The sequence below is a fragment of the Saccoglossus kowalevskii genome, chromosome 10 (assembly GCF_978046115.1).
Source record: "Saccoglossus kowalevskii chromosome 10, keSacKowa6.1, whole genome shotgun sequence".
Classification (NCBI taxonomy): domain Eukaryota; kingdom Metazoa; phylum Hemichordata; class Enteropneusta; family Harrimaniidae; genus Saccoglossus; species Saccoglossus kowalevskii.
This window is the reverse complement of record NC_140650.1, coordinates 34,789,359-34,807,596: the sequence shown is the minus strand read 5'-3', so window position 1 is coordinate 34,807,596 and position 18,238 is coordinate 34,789,359. Positions and strand designations below refer to the sequence as shown.

Below are 18,238 nucleotides of genomic sequence, written 5' to 3'. Positions count from 1 at the left end.
TGTGTTGTCATTGTCAAGTGTAACAAATGACAGTCGTGTGTTGTCATTGTCAAGTGTAACAAATGACAGTCGTGTGTTGTCATTGTCAAGTGTAACAAATGACAGTCGTGTGTTGTCATTGTCAAGTGTAACAAATGACAGTCGTGTGTTGTCATTGTCAAGTGTAACAAGTGACAGTCGTGTGTTGTCATTGTCAAGTGTAACAAGTGACAGTCGTGTGTTGTCATTGTCAAGTGTAACAAATGACAGTCGTGTGTTGTCATTGTCAAGTGTAACAAATGACAGTCGTGTGTTGTCATTGTCAAGTGTAACAAATGACAGTCGTGTGTTGTCATTGTCAAGTGTAACAAATGACAGTCGTGTGTTGTCATTGTCAAGTGTAACAAATGACAGTCGTGTGTTGTCATTGTCAAGTGTAACAAATGACAGTCGTGTGTTGTCATTGTCAAGTGTAACAAATGACAGTCGTGTGTTGTCATTGTCAAGTGTAACAAGTGACAGTCGTGTGTTGTCATTGTCAAGTGTAACAAATGACAGTCGTGTGTTGTCATTGTCAAGTGTAACAAATGACAGTCGTGTGTTGTCATTGTCAAGTGTAACAAATGACAGTCGTGTGTTGTCATTGTCAAGTGTAACAAATGACAGTCGTGTGTTGTCATTGTCAAGTGTAACAAATGACAGTCGTGTGTTGTCATTGTCAAGTGTAACAAATGACAGTCGTGTGTTGTCATTGTCAAGTGTAACAAATGACAGTCGTGTGTTGTCATTGTCAAGTGTAACAAATGACAGTCGTGTGTTGTCATTGTCAAGTGTAACAAATGACAGTCGTGTGTTGTCATTGTCAAGTGTAACAAATGACAGTCGTGTGTTGTCATTGTCAAGTGTAACAAATGACAGTCGTGTGTTGTCATTGTCAAGTGTAACAAATGACAGTCGTGTGTTGTCATTGTCAAGTGTAACAAATGACAGTCGTGTGTTGTCATTGTCAAGTGTAACAAGTGACAGTCGTGTGTTGTCATTGTCAAGTGTAACAAGTGACAGTCGTGTGTTGTCATTGTCAAGTGTAACAAGTGACAGTCGTGTGTTGTCATTGTCAAGTGTAACAAGTGACAGTCGTGTGTTGTCATTGTCAAGTGTAACAAATGACAGTCGTGTGTTGTCATTGTCAAGTGTAACAAATGACAGTCGTGTGTTGTCATTGTCAAGTGTAACAAGTGACAGTCGTGTGTTGTCATTGTCAAGTGTAACAAGTGACAGTCGTGTGTTGTCATTGTCAAGTGTAACAAGTGACAGTCGTGTGTTGTCATTGTCAAGTGTAACAAGTGACAGTCGTGTGTTGTCATTGTCAAGTGTAACAAGTGACAGTCGTGTGTTGTCATTGTCAAGTGTAACAAGTGACAGTCGTGTGTTGTCATTGTCAAGTGTAACAAGTGACAGTCGTGTGTTGTCATTGTCAAGTGTAACAAGTGACAGTCGTGTGTTGTCATTGTCAAGTGTAACAAATGACAGTCGTGTGTTGTCATTGTCAAGTGTAACAAATGACAGTCGTGTGTTGTCATTGTCAAGTGTAACAAATGACAGTCGTGTGTTGTCATTGTCAAGTGTAACAAATGACAGTCGTGTGTTGTCATTGTCAAGTGTAACAAATGACAGTCGTGTGTTGTCATTGTCAAGTGTAACAAATGACAGTCGTGTGTTGTCATTGTCAAGTGTAACAAATGACAGTCGTGTGTTGTCATTGTCAAGTGTAACAAATGACAGTCGTGTGTTGTCATTGTCAAGTGTAACAAATGACAGTCGTGTGTTGTCATTGTCAAGTGTAACAAATGACAGTCGTGTGTTGTCATTGTCAAGTGTAACAAATGACAGTCGTGTGTTGTCATTGTCAAGTGTAACAAATGACAGTCGTGTGTTGTCATTGTCAAGTGTAACAAATGACAGTCGTGTGTTGTCATTGTCAAGTGTAACAAGTGACAGTCGTGTGTTGTCATTGTCAAGTGTAACAAGTGACAGTCGTGTGTTGTCATTGTCAAGTGTAACAAATGACAGTCGTGTGTTGTCATTGTCAAGTGTAACAAATGACAGTCGTGTGTTGTCATTGTCAAGTGTAACAAATGACAGTCGTGTGTTGTCATTGTCAAGTGTAACAAATGACAGTCGTGTGTTGTCATTGTCAAGTGTAACAAATGACAGTCGTGTGTTGTCATTGTCAAGTGTAACAAATGACAGTCGTGTGTTGTAATTGTCAAGTGTAACAAATGACAGTCGTGTGTTGTCATTGTCAAGTGTAACAAATGACAGTCGTGTGTTGTCATTGTCAAGTGTAACAAATGACAGTCGTGTGTTGTCATTGTCAAGTGTAACAAATGACAGTCGTGTGTTGTCATTGTCAAGTGTAACAAATGACAGTCGTGTGTTGTCACTGTCAAGTGTAACAAATGACAGTCGTGTGTTGTCATTGTCAAGTGTAACAAATGACAGTCGGGTGTTGTCATTGTCAAGTGTAACAAATGACAGTCGTGTGTTGTCATTGTCAAGTGTAACAAATGACAGTCGTGTGTTGTCATTGTCAAGTGTAACAAGTGACAGTCGTGTGTTGTCATTGTCAAGTGTAACAAGTGACAGTCGTGTGTTGTCATTGTCAAGTGTAACAAATGACAGTCGTGTGTTGTCATTGTCAAGTGTAACAAATGACAGTCGTGTGTTGTCATTGTCAAGTGTAACAAATGACAGTCGTGTGTTGTCATTGTCAAGTGTAACAAATGACAGTCGTGTGTTGTCATTGTCAAGTGTAACAAATGACAGTCGTGTGTTGTCATTGTCAAGTGTAACAAATGACAGTCGTGTGTTGTAATTGTCAAGTGTAACAAATGACAGTCGTGTGTTGTCATTGTCAAGTGTAACAAATGACAGTCGTGTGTTGTCATTGTCAAGTGTAACAAATGACAGTCGTGTGTTGTCATTGTCAAGTGTAACAAATGACAGTCGTGTGTTGTCATTGTCAAGTGTAACAAATGACAGTCGTGTGTTGTCACTGTCAAGTGTAACAAATGACAGTCGTGTGTTGTCATTGTCAAGTGTAACAAATGACAGTCGGGTGTTGTCATTGTCAAGTGTAACAAATGACAGTCGTGTGTTGTCATTGTCAAGTCAATATTTTTTCACAACATAAGGATTGATGAAAATAATAGACTCCTGCCTATTTATAACAACATTCACGATCATGTAGTATCACACGCAATGTTAGTGTCCGTTCTTCCATGACGAACTTTAAATATGGGTCACCGATTTATAGAGAGTTGCAAAAATGTGTAACCATGGCGACACAAACAATATCGGGAGTGGTTTCACTGTGCCTCCACTGGTTTGAAGTGAACTATTTAACTATCATATCTGAGACGTGTTGTTAATGTGAAAAGTGAGATGTGGTAATAATTAATCACGATCACGCCACATACTCCAAGTGAATCCGAGTGACCGTAAAGTACCAGGTCAACTTAAACCATAGTGGCGAAGTCGATCAATAACTATACTGTGACTGCGAAAGCCCAGCCAGCCCGATCGATAGAGTCCCTGCGTGTCCACGTAAATCAAATCGACAGCGAGTAATTCTGATTACACCGTTCCCCGATTTTGTTAAATGTTGTCATTTGTACAAGGTATTATCAACTTTGATGACAGGACATCGCATGATATCAACACAAATCCAAATGTGTTTTTTTGCAAGAATTAATAAATTATTTTTTTCAATTTCGCTGCGTTAAATATATAGCAGCTACAAATTCATACTTTAAGGATATGTCAATATAGTTCCCCACCGTGAAAAGCCACACAGATTAAAAATGTTTTTTTTTTTATTATTATTATTAAAACGTGGTGTTGTCAATGTCTCGATGATTTAACACTGTGACAGCTGGATACTGTACATCGATGGTTGCCCGCCATTAATACAAACGAATCAACATAATTTTACAACGTATTTTTATTTTATGCTCTAGAACACAACCCGGATAAAAAAAAATGAACAATACTACTTTTCGCGCAAACAATTGGTTACCTCATGAAAATGTAAATTTTGTGCAGGTTATTATAGGCCCCTATGGTAATGAGAGCTCGTCATATCTCGAATTTTGTCTGGTGACATATGGGGAAAGCAAATCATATGCAGTAATAAGATAAGTACTTGTAGTTTCCATGCTACTGATTGATATTATGTTATACGAACTAATTCTTTAACATGGAATCCTGTGTCATATTTTACAGACAAAAACTGAATAAAGTCCAAACGTTATATGTTTCCCCTTTTTATAACAGGTCGAATGTCCGCGAATGAACTTAACATCCACATTTTCTCGATTATTGAAGTCATTTGATCCATATTCAATTGCATGCTGGGTAGACAATGTGAGCCTTTGTACAATATACGGTCGTGCAGAACAACTTTGAAATGCACATTATATGTCTCGTTTATTTATATGTCTGATTTAACAACTCAAGAATGTGTGTGTTAACATTTATCTCAATCACTATGAATATATCTTGGTATCTATTCGCCATTTCTTCTTCGAGGTAAAATTCAAAAATACTGTAGCCTATATGACATTTGATGTTACGAAATTCAACAAAGTTATAGGTATACCGCACCAAGTTATTGGTTTACCGCACCAAGTTATAGGTTTACCATGCAAAGTTATAGGTTTACCGCACCAAGTTATAGGTATACCGTGCAAAGGTATAGGTTTACCGCACCAAGTTATAGGTTTACCGCACCAAGTTATAGGTTTACCATGCAAAGTTATAGGTTTACCGCACCAAGTTATAGGTTTACCATGCAAAGTTATAGGTTTACCGCACCAAGTTATAGGTTTACCATGCAAAGTTATAGGTTTACCGCACCAAGTTATTGGGTTCACTGCGCAAAGTTATGGGTTTACCGCACCAAGTTATGGTTTTACCGCACCAAGTTATGGGTTTACCGCACCAAGTTATGGGTTTACCGCACCAAGTTATGGTTTTACCGCACCAAGTTATGGGTTTACCGCACCAAGTTATGGGTTTACCGCACCAAGTTATAGGTTTACCATGCAAAGTTATAGGTTTACCGCACCAAGTTATGGGTTTACCGCACCAAGTTATGGGTTTACCATGCAAAGTTATGGGTTTACCGCACCAAGTTATAGGTTTACCATGCAAAGTTATAGGTTTACCGCACCAAGTTATGGGTTTACCATGCAAAGTTGTGGGTTTACCGCACCAAATTATGGGTTTACCATGCAAAGTTATAGGTTTACCGCACCAAATTATGGGTTTGCCGTGCAAAGTTATTGGTTTACTGCACCAAGTCATGGGCTTGCCGCACCAAGTTATTGGGTTCACTGCGCAAAGTTATGGGTTTACCGCACCAAGTTATGGTTTTACCGCGCAAAGTTATGGGTTTACCACGTACAGTTATGGGTTTACCGCACCAAGTTATGGGCGTACCACGCAAAGTTATTTCTTTACTGCACCAAGTCATGGGTTTACTGTGCAAAGGTATGGGTTTACCGCACCAAGTTATGGGCTTACTACGCAAAGTGATTTGTTTACTGCACCAAGTCATGGGTTTACTGCACAAAAGTATGTGTTTACCGCACCAAGTTATGGGTTTACTGCGCAAAGGTATGGGTTCACCGCACCAAGTTATGGGCTTACTACGCAAAGTGATTTGTTTACCGCACCAAGTCATGGGTTTACTGCACAAAGATATGGGTTCACTGCACCAAGTTATGGGCTTACCACGCAAAGTTATTGGTTTACCGCACCAAGTCATGGGTTTACTGCGCAAAGTTATGGGCTTACCGTGCAAAGTTATTGGTTTACCGCACCAAGTCATGGGTTTACTGCGCAAAGTTATTGGTTTACCGCACCAAGTTAATGGTTTACCGCACCAAGATATGGGTTTACTGCGCAAAGTCATTTCTTTACTGCACCAAGTCATGGGTTTACTGCGCAAAGGTATGGGTTTACCGCACCAAGTCATGGGTTTACTGCGCAAAGTTATGGGTTCACCGCACCAAGTTATGGGTTTACTGTGCAAAGGTATGGGTTCACCGCACCAAGTCATGGGTTTACTGCACAAAGGTATGGGTTTACCGCGCCAAATTATGGGTTTACTGCGCAAAGGTATGGGTTCACCGCACCAAGTCATGGGTTTACTGTGCAAAGGTATGGGTTCACCGCACCAAGTCATGGGTTTACTGCGCAAAGATATGGGTTTACCGCACCAAGTTATGGGTTTACTGCACAAAGGTATGGGTTTACCGCACCAAGTCATGGGTTTACTGCGCAAAGATATGGGTTTACCGCACCAAGTTATGGGTTTACTGCACAAAGGTATGGGTTTACCGCACCAAGTCATGGGTTTGCTGCGCAAAGGTATGGGTTTACCGCACCAAGTTATGGGCTTACCACGTAAAGTCATGGATTTACTGCGCAAAGTAATTGGTTTACTGCATCAAGTCATGGATTTACTGCGCAAAGTTATGGGTTTACCGCACCAAGTCATGGGTTTACTGCGCAAAGATATGGGTTTACCGCACCAAGTTATGGGTTTACTGCGCAAAATATGGGTTCACCACGCAAAGTTATTTGTTTACTGCACCATGTCATGGGTTTACTGCACCAAATTATGGGTTTACCTCGCAAAGTTATGGGTTCACCATGTAAAGTTATGGGTTTACCACGCAAATTCATGGGTTTACCATACAAAGTTATCGGTTGTCCACGCAAAGTTTTCCATACAAAGTTATTGTAGATTTCATAAATCTTCTGTATGCTAGAAATTGAAGCTTTTGAATTGAATTTTGTTGAAACACGGTGGAGTTGTTCAAATGGCAAGCTGTCAGCGCCTATGACTATTTGGTTGTATACATCTAGGTTTAACCTATATGTGGTTAAGTGAATGTAAAAGTACATGGGGCTTACACGATTAGGGTTAAAGTAGTGTCTTAACACTCTGACTGCTACCAATTTATTATTGTGATTATTAGTACAATCACAACACTTTGACTGCTACCAATTTATTATTGTGATTATTAGTACAATCACAACACTCTGACACATCCACAGCAATATTGGCACCTAAACCACTTCTTAATATCCACTATTATGTATCACAACACTAAAACGAACGTCATGCAAGTTTGATAAAATGTTGATTGTGTAGTGTTGTGTAATGGTCCTGCTCTATATTTTATTGCGTGGATCGGACATTGTCGGCAATTTTGGAGTGAACCAGGTCGGATGGGTGGTGTGTTCGAGTGGGTTTATGTTGCTCTGTGTGACCAGACGTATACAGATTATTATTGTATTGACGAAGAATGAAATGTAATGCCATTGCGTTAACAGCCCCCGGGCCCATCGCGAACGCAATTGCAATCTCACATTTAACGTGGGTATCCGTTGACTGACAGAAGGCCAGTGCGTTGAAACTTACCATGCAACACTATGATCTGATTAAATAACCAATGGTAAGAAAAAAGTGTCGTGCAACTGTCATGGGTTAAATTCGCATATCAAAGGGTTTAGTAAGGCAAAGTTTTTTTGGAAGGAAGATGATTGGAAATGTGAATAAGGGATCGGATTTGTGTTCAGTGAGCCAGATATCGTTTAAAGGGTGCATGCTTTTAAAAAATACTTTGCTGATGAAATACTGCACACAAAGGTAGGTTCTTAAGTGAGTTGCGTTTAACAAATCTTTAGTGACCCAGATCGACACTCTACGTCATCCGGAGATTTAATGTATGTTACACGACATCATAGTACATTGGCAGACGAATGACCACATTGCGAACTTAAGCTTAGGAAACATTTTTTCACTTTCACTAATATTTTAAAATTATTTGAAATGGAATGTTTGATTGAGATTCAAACTTCTAGTGTCAATTACTGTAACTTCGTGTTGTAATCTTTCCGTCTTATCCGTTAAACGTCAATTGAAAGTCCTCCAAATAAAATAATCGTGCAGTAACGATTATCGACAAATTATGCTGGGAATACTACACAATGTGTTTATGCACATAAACGCAAATAATACACACATCGGAATGTATTGAGGGCAAAACTTTCTGTGACCTACGAAGAAAACAGAGTTTTCTCTCACACATTTTTCTGAACCGAAAGAAGAGTTTGCTAACTTGTGTAATTTTCCAAGAAATGGTGAAATCAGTTTTTACGTGTATTTGTATTTAAAACGTCACGTCAGTAAGTTATTTATATGCGATAATAAAACATGTGTCTGTTATGGTAGATACAACCAGTGAGTATGCCATGACGTCATTATATGGCGCCATGTTGAACATGGAATCGTATGCAAATTAATCGTTTTGACTGCAGAATATGAATTATAATTTAGTCCGAACGATAACTCTAAGCCGATTTCTTCTGTAAATGACGTGAATCGTTCCTTTTTTTGTTATACGCCAAACATATTACATGAGGCAGTTAGCACAAAGCGAGGGTCAACCTCTGACCCCCACATATTTATTCCGCAACAGAAACGACGATGACTCAGTCACATTGTTGAACAGCTACAAGGGACACACTGGGTAAGTGGTAGTTCGGCTAATTCACGAATTTAAACCGTCGTTTCATCGAGATTTAGATAATTCCTCTGTAAAGAGTCATATACGCATAATTAGTGAAATACGCGAAATGTTCTGCTATCCATTGTAGTGAAGCATGTTGTAAGTGCAATGACCTCTTTGTGCATCGCAATGTACAGCGAACAAAGTTGTTGAGTTGTCATTGAGTCTTAAGGTCCGTATAAAGTGATGATCATAGACACATAAACTGTGATATGGGAAAACTGTCTTCTTTACGATTTGGCAGCATTACCATAACTTTAGTTGAGATTGTTTGTTTTGATCATAATGCCCAATCACTAGGTACGAAGTAGATATGCCATAGTACAAGCAGTGTTGCGGATAAATCGTGAAACTTACAATGGACTTCGACAATGCTGACGGCGAACAATCGGGACGTCTGGTGCTAAAGCAGTAGTATATTAGTCCGATTGCAAGCGATAATGATCCCCTGAGGCACTCTTCTTTTCAAACGTATTTGACTTGAAATTGCATTCTTCAATTTCACCACTATATAACACAAGAAATGTGTTTGTACATTGATTTTATTGAGACACGCTATTATAAAGACAAATCAGAATATATAATAATATTATTCAATTTTAATATGTAGTTGTAGAACTATTCAAACAAATAGTATATCAATCTTGCGACATTTTTTTCAGGTAACCCTTTGGTGATTCTTTTCACAAATTTAAACCATGGACGTATACTTCCTCCAATTTGAGTAAATTGTTTTTTTTTCACAAACCGTGTATACTATTTGTGAACACAGCGTACCTAGTTCCGTAATGCATATGGGTAGTAAATTGGTTTAAATTGAATAAAGTATTGAATTTTGATATTTTCCGCAACAATGCAATATTGAACGTACAATACGAAGTCGATAAAATACAATCTCCTCGGTGTACTTTCCCTGGCAGTTGGTGTTTGCATTTGTATGTGCCGGAAAAAACATGGCGTAGAAATGCCTGTTATTCGTTTCGTCGGTGTAGATAACTTAATCAGGATAATTTGAATTTCAAAAAATTCGATGGTTGAATATTGATAAAGTAAAAAGTCGAAAAATAATGAATAATTGATGGTTATTTATTTTAATTGTATAATAGAAATGAACCAATGACACATGGTGTATTAGCTCGGTATATTTGGATGGTTAGTTAGACTTATAAGGGGTCATGTATTAGCTTGGTGTCCTTTGATAATTAATTGTTTACCGAATTCTGGTTCGTGTTTCAGCTTGGTGTTTTGGGGTGATTAGTTATTGGGCCATTGAGTCTCCGTGTTTCAGATTAGTGTTTTGGGGGTGATTAGTTATTGGGCCAATGGGTCTCCGTATTTCAGCTTAGTGTTTTGGGGGTAATTAGTTATTGGGCCAATGAAGATTCGTGTTTCAGTTGAGTTTCTTAGGATGATTAGTTTTTGGGCCAATGAGGGTCTGCGTATCAACCGGGTGTCCTTTGTTGATTAGTTGTTAGGCCAATGGGAGTTTTTGTTTCAGCTGGGTGTCCTGGGATAAACATAAGTTAGAACACATGGGAGATTATCTGTCGATAAGTAGAATATCGTTTCTGCGTTGTGTTGTGAATTACCCGTAAATATAATTATGGAATGTTATAATACCCGGATGTTATGAGTAGAAAATCTCAATGATGTCCTTTGATTCTTGATGCTTCATTATATACTTTTAGACAGATATATTGAAGCGTACACACGGCCGTGTTCACATTGCTGTATGTTGTTACAATGAATTGTGTAATTTTATAACTTTTGAGCGAAGTCCATTTTGTTTATTTTGTTTTCATGGTATTCTTCCATTAAATTTGACTATCGTGACTTAATGAGAATTTTAAATTACACTGAAAAGAATCATCGCGCCGCGTCTTATTCGATGTGGGTCCCATGCAACAGATACAACGCGTATAAAATACATTGAAAACTATGACAGCCGTAAAATAACATACACAAAATTTTGTCCTGAATATCGAGAAACATGTTTTAATCATCAAGTAACTGAGAATAGTTCGTATTTTAACATAATTGAATTGAAATATTTAAATTATAAGTATGCATTCCTTTCTAAACATGACACCAACCATCCATAAAAGTAGTAGAGATAAAATGTCGACAGGAGTATTGATTGATTATTCTGTCAGTGGCTTAGTTTTGTTGCTATGACACCAAAACATAGTCATAGTCTGCGAATGGAATGCTTTATTTTAATTTTAAAAACAGTAAATGTGATGGCCCAACAACCTGGTCGTTCTCATCATATGTAGTCGAACATGGTTGCCAAACTGTTAACTAAAATTACATTAAAATTTTCAAAAATTTAACCAGAATTATTTCTGAAGATCGGCATTGTAAGCACTGTCACGCGATAAAGTATTTATAATGATTTTCTTTTTAATTAATACAACAACAAAAACGTCATCGCCCTTGTATTCTAGTTTAACTAGTTATCCAAAATTTAAATTATATTTTTAAATATATTTATGTCTGTGTTACATTCCCTGAAACCGGAAACCGGGAACTAGCATGGGACTATGTTAAATTGTGTGGTTGGGTAACGTCTATTCGCAACCAGCACAGCAGTTTACATGAAATTCGAACGCGCCGCGATAGCTTAAATATGGACAATGAATGTTATAGATTTATTTTACTGTGAATATATTGCAATATTAATATTTTAAATACAACAGTTTGTGTTGGTAAGCTAATATCAATATTGCTACTTTGTTGGCAAAACAGTGAGCGTGTGGCTGATATTTGGCGGTATCATACAATGATTAAAACACCAGGAACTCAGCTCAATACTATATTTATCGTTATTGCTGTGTGTTTTGCGCAGCTACGAGTTTGAAGGATAACAATGCAATCCGCCCACAGGAACACTGGCTTAACTCAGGCAGCAACGGAAGATTACGTGTGACCCGGAGTAAGGTCAAACTGTGATTTACCTTACGCCGTCGACCCCGTGCATATTTATTAAGGCAGTTTCACATACGGTCTCCAGGACTACGAAAGCTGTTGTTAAATATGTATTCTGGTCCGTAAGCTGATGTATATATACTTCTGCTTTAATTATGCATTTTATGCACGTGCTCGGCGACGTCACTTTCAGAAATCTGGACATTGTTTCGATATCATCAGGCCGATATGGGAAACATATCAATCCCGGAGATTACAAAACAGTAGACGGCGGACGTGGAGATGGGATTTAAAACAACCACCTGTGTGGCAATATATTACGGCATGTTTATGCAATCTAAACAACTAAGGCGAATTAGGTTAATACCAGTACTTTAACAGTTCAAATATAATCTGAGAAGGAAGTACTAGTATTGGCATGTTTTTGGTGTTATTGCCTTAAATACATTAACAAGATAAACATGGCATTTTGATAACGAAAAGAGAGATAAGTTTACCACCACTCTGTTCTACCGCTGGTAAAATAGAGTGCATCGAATAAGCAGTCTGTTAATTCAGGAAAGCTTGGTATAAAGCTCAGGAAATTTGCTTCATGATATTAATTCCATTGCTTCTAGTCACAGCTGCGTTGAGTTATCATTTACGGGCTGTCCCATTTATTCAGTTTTTTTTTTTAATTTAACGAGACGGAAATGAATTTCACAATAGATTTTAAATGAAAATCATGAATTATTGAATACAATAATGTGCGTAGAATATACAATTTGACGATAACTCTAGATTTCTGTTTAAATTACAGTATATATGTAAAACGGAGTTCACCCGTGACTTTTCTTCCTATTGTCAGTATTTTGAAATTACTTTGAGCTAAAGTTGTATAGTCAGCTAATTCTAATTATTGTGTTAAGCATAACAACGAGATATTCCAGGGTACCTCAGGCGGATATTGTAACCATCGTCAGGAATATATTTCACAGCCACATCCACGGACTTTTAAAATGGTTGTATACAAAAGTGTTCGTGCTATGACCCTCAGTGTCATTTATTTTTATTGGAAATATTAAACACCTGGTAGAAGTGAATTCGAGGAAGTGTATATCGACACTTCAACAATCAAACTATATTTGTTGGTCTATACACAATGCTCCATACCTTACTAACAGAAAAACAACGCGTTTCAAAACTCAATATAGAAGTAACAAAGTTGTCGATTGGGCAAAGTTGATAAGTTAGTGGCGGCTAGTCAGTGTCATGGCAACAGACAAATAAATAAAAAATAAGATCACTCTCTTTTATTCTGTACTTGATACCATATATAAAAACAAATATCACATAATTGCCATGGTTTCTGGCAGCGTACTTAGCCAAGTAAGGTCTCACAGATGTGCTACATTGTCACGACCCAAATTTACACGATAAAATTACCCATTGTATGAATTAATTACCCATAATTCTTGGTATTAATGTTGCTTTGTTCAAAGACTGTAAATATTTACAGAGTGCACATACCAAACAGCATATAGTTCATGTGTAATATCAGCAATATACCGTAATCTTAAAATGGCCGCCGAGTTTGCTTTCAACAACAGAAAAGCCACGAGACTTGGTTTTGCCCGCCCCTCGCCCAATCGTGTCTCATCCTTCCTGCCCTCGCGTCCACTGTTCACGTTCATGGAAACCACACTATTTATAAGAGTGAATGCGATGGTACTACTGAATAGAATACTGTATGAGTCTCATGATGTTTCTCTCAGTCTCAACGAGATCTCGACGGTCATTTGCAATTAAGGTCAAGTGAGTGCTTTCAACGCATGCGCAGGTCCCTGTTCACCGATACATGTATATCTACCCAACTGCCTGTGCACATCGAGTTCACACAGCCTTCCTCTGACGGAATTAGTGCCTCGAGTAGAAAGCGACATATAACACCTGTTCTGATTAGTTACTGAACTTGCAAGATCGAACGAGACTAGCATAGTTTATTAGTAGTTTGTCAGAATTTGGACCCGATCTAGAAGCTACTGGTATAAAATAACCAGCAACGTATACAAGTATCGGATTGTAATCTTATTCGCCAACCTGGAAACACCGTAACTTAGTGTTTGTATCCTTGTCATCCTATCGAAATAATATCAGCATTATATTAATAACCATCTAGCAAGTACACTCAATGCACGGTCCACGGTGGGGGTGGGTGGGGGTGGAGTATAATTTTATTTTTATTTTTTTTTATTAGACGCATAAAATCCTTAGGAAAGGATAAAAAGGGTCTTACAGAAAGAAATTAAAACAAACTACAATCTAAAAAAGAAAACAAAAAATAAAAACTTTTCTAAAAAAAATAAAACAAATCAAAAACAATAAAGACAATTTGCAGCCAATGGTGAATACAGAATGAACACAAAATGTAGCCTAATACACTGATAGTTGTTGCTGTTTTGTTCCATAGCTGTTTTTTAGGAAGACTGCTAAGGCTGGTGCTAGAGTATGGTTTGCCATAATCAAAATGAATTTATTCTGACTATTTTCTTTATCAAAATGAACCTCATAGCACACAGCCAAGTAGTTATATCAAGTGTGTTGAAGGGAGTGATCACATCATGCTCAACTTGCAGCACTCGACGAATATCAACTACAGTTATAAAAGTGTTGGAGATTTATGAATTGCCTCAGACACATGGCAGTGATTCCTATGACGTCATATAAGTGTAATATTCATCCACACGCTCATTATCAGCCGGAAATAAATTGTTTTCTGATAAATCAAGTTACACTGCGCCCTCAATTGGCAATAATGGTTCGCATTCCGCCGAGATATCCGTATACGAAATAAGCAAATTAAAAGATATTAACATTGACATTGTGTCATGATAACGATGTTTTGGCAGGTGAAAATTGATTACAATTCAGTTTATGGTCCGATTAGTCACATATTCATGTTTTAAACATCCGTCTCTGACGTCAACGTGATTATGAACTATAGTTTGGTCACGACATTGCTTCGCAGACTGTCCCAAAACATAGTTAACGAGACTGCGCATGTGCAGTTCGTGACTGATATGTTGTTGCTATTTTAAGCTTATTGTGATATTATTGTAACTGTAGCGTTTGAGTAAATAGCTGTGGCTGTTATTGGTAAGTGTGTGTCTGTGGTTGACTGGTCGAGTCGAGCAAAACTAAAGTGCTTCTGTAGAAGTTGAATCCATCGTCGAATTATTAATTTTACGTGTCGGTTTTTTCCACAGGTACCAGTGGCCGTGTGGTTAATGGATCGATTAAGTTGATGATTAACTGCGAACATGTGATTATTTACCAAGCACATGCCGGCCAATAGCAATCCGGGCAGTCAGTGGACAGTACCGGCCACGGAGAACGCACCCAGGATACTAGTATCGGAGGATGATTTGGATCACTGGAATTCAGCGGGAGAGTTCGTAGTTCCCCGTCGACAAATTGCGACTCCCCGGGTTAGCGGCGGTCGACTCAAGTCTGAGGTCCGGCATATACGGGGAATCGAGATGGCACGAGGAAAACACGAAATGATTCGCTCTAGGACATTCTCCGACCTGTACCGCCACCGATTGTTGAATAAGTCGTCTTCGAGTACGGCTGTGATTGAGCCAAAGGTGTTATCAAAGCCATCACAGTTCCCACCGATTACTGGATATTCTCTCCCTGGTTCGACTAACAGTCGACTTCCGTATGTGAGATCCGATGAGAATTTACGTAGCAGTATAAGTCGCGAGAACTCGTCGACAGTGTTACCTCTTCGACACGTCGGTAGTTCTAACTCATTGACTAGCTATGGCAGCGGACTCGCATCGCGACCTGAAATCACGCGACCGAAAAGGAACAGTTCTCCGGCGATAGTGACACTGCAAAAAGAAAGACGAGTCTCGTTTGTGTTTGATAGGAGTAGCAGCGGTTCGATTGCCAGTGGAAACAGTGGAATAAAGATGACCGCTAGGACGGATAAAAATCTACGACCCATTAGCGTTATGACCAACTGCAGCTCCCCACTGAGTTCTGTTTTGGAAATTAACTTTCCGGTGAAAACTGACGAAGATGAGAAAAGAATTATAGAATCTTTTCGACCCCATACAGCAAGGACAGACACTGCAAACAACATCAGGAAAGACACGTATACCAACAAAATTACAAACCACGCAAGTGTCAACGGTGTCTTAAAAAACAGGCCTATTAACGTACGGGATACTTTTAGGGACCGTGACAAATGGAGTAGGAATGTTGAACGATCATATCCCAAACTGGGCTTCACGCTACATCGAAGCGAGCGTCAGGTTGTTCCAAAGATAGCCAGACGTGTGTCATACCCTGCTAACACTACAGCGATGCACTTTGAATCTATTAGCGACTGTGATAATCCCGCCAACAAGCATAAAACCGTGTCGCTAATTTATAATGAAGACACAGGAAAAAGCGAGATGGTGACGGAAACGCCGAGGACATTGACTGACTTGCAAATGCAGCTTAATCATGTCAATGATAGCAGTGAGGATGAAGGTAACAATGAACATGTCAGCCCCGTGACACGCTGTGCACCATTGACGCGGGAGAACGTTAAAACCCGCGATGAGAGTGCGGTCTCTGTAGACAAGAGGCAGCATATTTTGAATTGGCTTTGCGGAGATCGTCTGTGGAGCACAAGCGACGAAGACTCAGGCTCTAATTCTGACTCTGACGACGTCGATGATGTTGACGATGAACAGGATGAGTAAATCTTACACTAGAATCAGAGAATACTATTTATTTTGAAGTGTGTAATGTAAATATTTATATTTGATATATCTACATTTCAATATATCATTTTCTTTTTATTGTGACAAAAATTGTTATAATGCAGAATAATCAAATTGGACGTCATAAGGCAGTTGAGCTTAAAGTTCGGTCAAATTAGGTAACTCGCGAAAAATATTGCCGATATATGTTCGTGATTACTTAAATAAGTTAACTATCAACGCACAATAATGCAACCCTGGTTACTTCAAGTTGAATAGAATTTCTGTTCAATGACAGGGTACGGGAGTGTTGTTTTTTTATAGATAAGTTTGAGAAGGAGTGTGTTAACAATGAATGTGTAATTAATAGTTGACTAATGTAGGATGCAAGTCTTGGTTTAGACACATTTAAAATTGGTATCTATTCATTTTGGCACATTCGTGTACCAAGTTAAAATCTTCAGCTGTCTGTTTCTTGATTGTTATTTCACTCGATCTAGAAACGTATGTAAAACCTCGTAAAATATACACGGTTTATGTATAATAATGAGTCAGTATAGGGACAGGTCATGTACTGCACTGTAGCAGTGTCTTCAAATGTCAACCACGAAAACAAAAACGTGCCGATAAAAAAGCAGCGCAATACAACAAGTACACACTATACATGAAAGGGTTCATACGACCCGTGAATACAAACTGGCAATTCTACCAGGTGTATTTTACCACGTATGAAGTGTTGTAATGTCTGCCGGCAGTGCCTTTTATTTCTCCAAATGCAATTGATATGTTACTCCGACCTTTTACATACATTGGCTATTGTGCGTAACCTCCTTCAACAGCGTATAAAAAATTGTCCTTGTCCCGTCAGGTTGAACGCGAATACATAGATGGTTGTCAGGACAACCACCAAATGCTAAAATATGGCGTTACTTCTTGGTTTATCTCTATATATGTGGTGTGTCGCACAACATAACGTGTCCCGCTTTGGCACAAGTTGATAGGTAAATCGTTTCAAGTTTACCAATTTGTATTCTATGAATACTATTTTCACTAACTATGATTGACTAATCGCTATTTAAATAGAATGAAGTATTCAATGTGTTTAATGAAACGGTAGCGATATTGGTACAGTATACTGCTCGGTGAATAGGTTGTACAGTTGACTCAAAAACAACCGATTACCACAGTAGTGCAAAGAATTTTATCTGGCCACATCAACATTTTATTGTGGGTGTGCGCGTCTGTGCATATTTCATCTATACAGACGAGTACACAGAATTGCCACAGTCCCTGCATATTTACGTAGTCCCAAATATTTGGCAAACGCCCCACAAACAATCGAATGGGATTCAAGGTACGTGCTCAAGAATGGGCTTGAAATTGACACCACTTACAAACATACTCGATACTGTACATTGCATCAAAGCAGTGACTAATTGTCCGGGCGACAAAGCTACAAATTAACAGTACCCCAAGATACACACATAAATATTTGCTGAAGTCAAAGGTGGTCTGATCAGCAGGCTGAAGACTGACATATTTATGTTACCAACTAACACAATAGCTTCATCCAGGTGACCGCGACGAAGATTTGGTTAACCCTAAAACGTATAAATCTTTTTTCTTTCCTTATTACCACTTCAATGTGCCCTAAGCCAAGTGTGCTTCCAAACTCTTGCATCCGATTTAAGTTTGTTAAAGCACTATATTCACGTTTAGTTGAGTTTAAGCTGACTGATTCGTTTGTCACTTTACCCGACTATACACCTTGCGTTTCAGTGGTTGTATAAGACCCCATACCACTGATTGTATGACACATGCTTCAATGCGTCCGTGTTCGAATAGCCAATAGTAAAACATTTAAAGGGAACTTTTGTACGCGAACATAAACTATTAAATTATTGAACCATATAGTGAGTTCACACGAACCCAAGGCTAAGGAACGCA

General features: G+C 38.6%; 1 protein-coding gene across 2 annotated transcripts; it reads left to right on the top strand.

Annotated features, from left to right (window-relative positions):
• Positions 1-8,507: 8,507 nt before the first annotated feature.
• LOC144341983 (uncharacterized) lies at positions 8,508-16,838 on the top strand. Of its 2 annotated transcripts, none has more exons than XM_085504555.1 (2): positions 8,508-8,585; positions 14,798-16,838. In XM_085504555.1, exon 2 carries the CDS (start codon positions 14,873-14,875, stop codon positions 16,289-16,291), a length of 1,419 nt encoding a protein of 472 aa, XP_085360681.1. In that variant the 5' UTR covers positions 8,508-8,585; positions 14,798-14,872; the 3' UTR covers positions 16,292-16,838. The 2 variants fall into 2 exon arrangements, with proteins under 2 accessions (XP_085360681.1, XP_077861557.1); XM_078005431.2 differs by lacking the exon at positions 8,508-8,585 and adding an exon at positions 14,654-14,687.
• The last annotated feature ends 1,400 nt before the right edge of the window (positions 16,839-18,238 follow it).

Coding starts and splice junctions, on each gene's coding strand:
- LOC144341983 (XM_085504555.1), top strand. CDS start 14,873: ATGCCGGCCAATAGCAATCCGGGCAGTCAGTGGACAGTACCGGCCACG.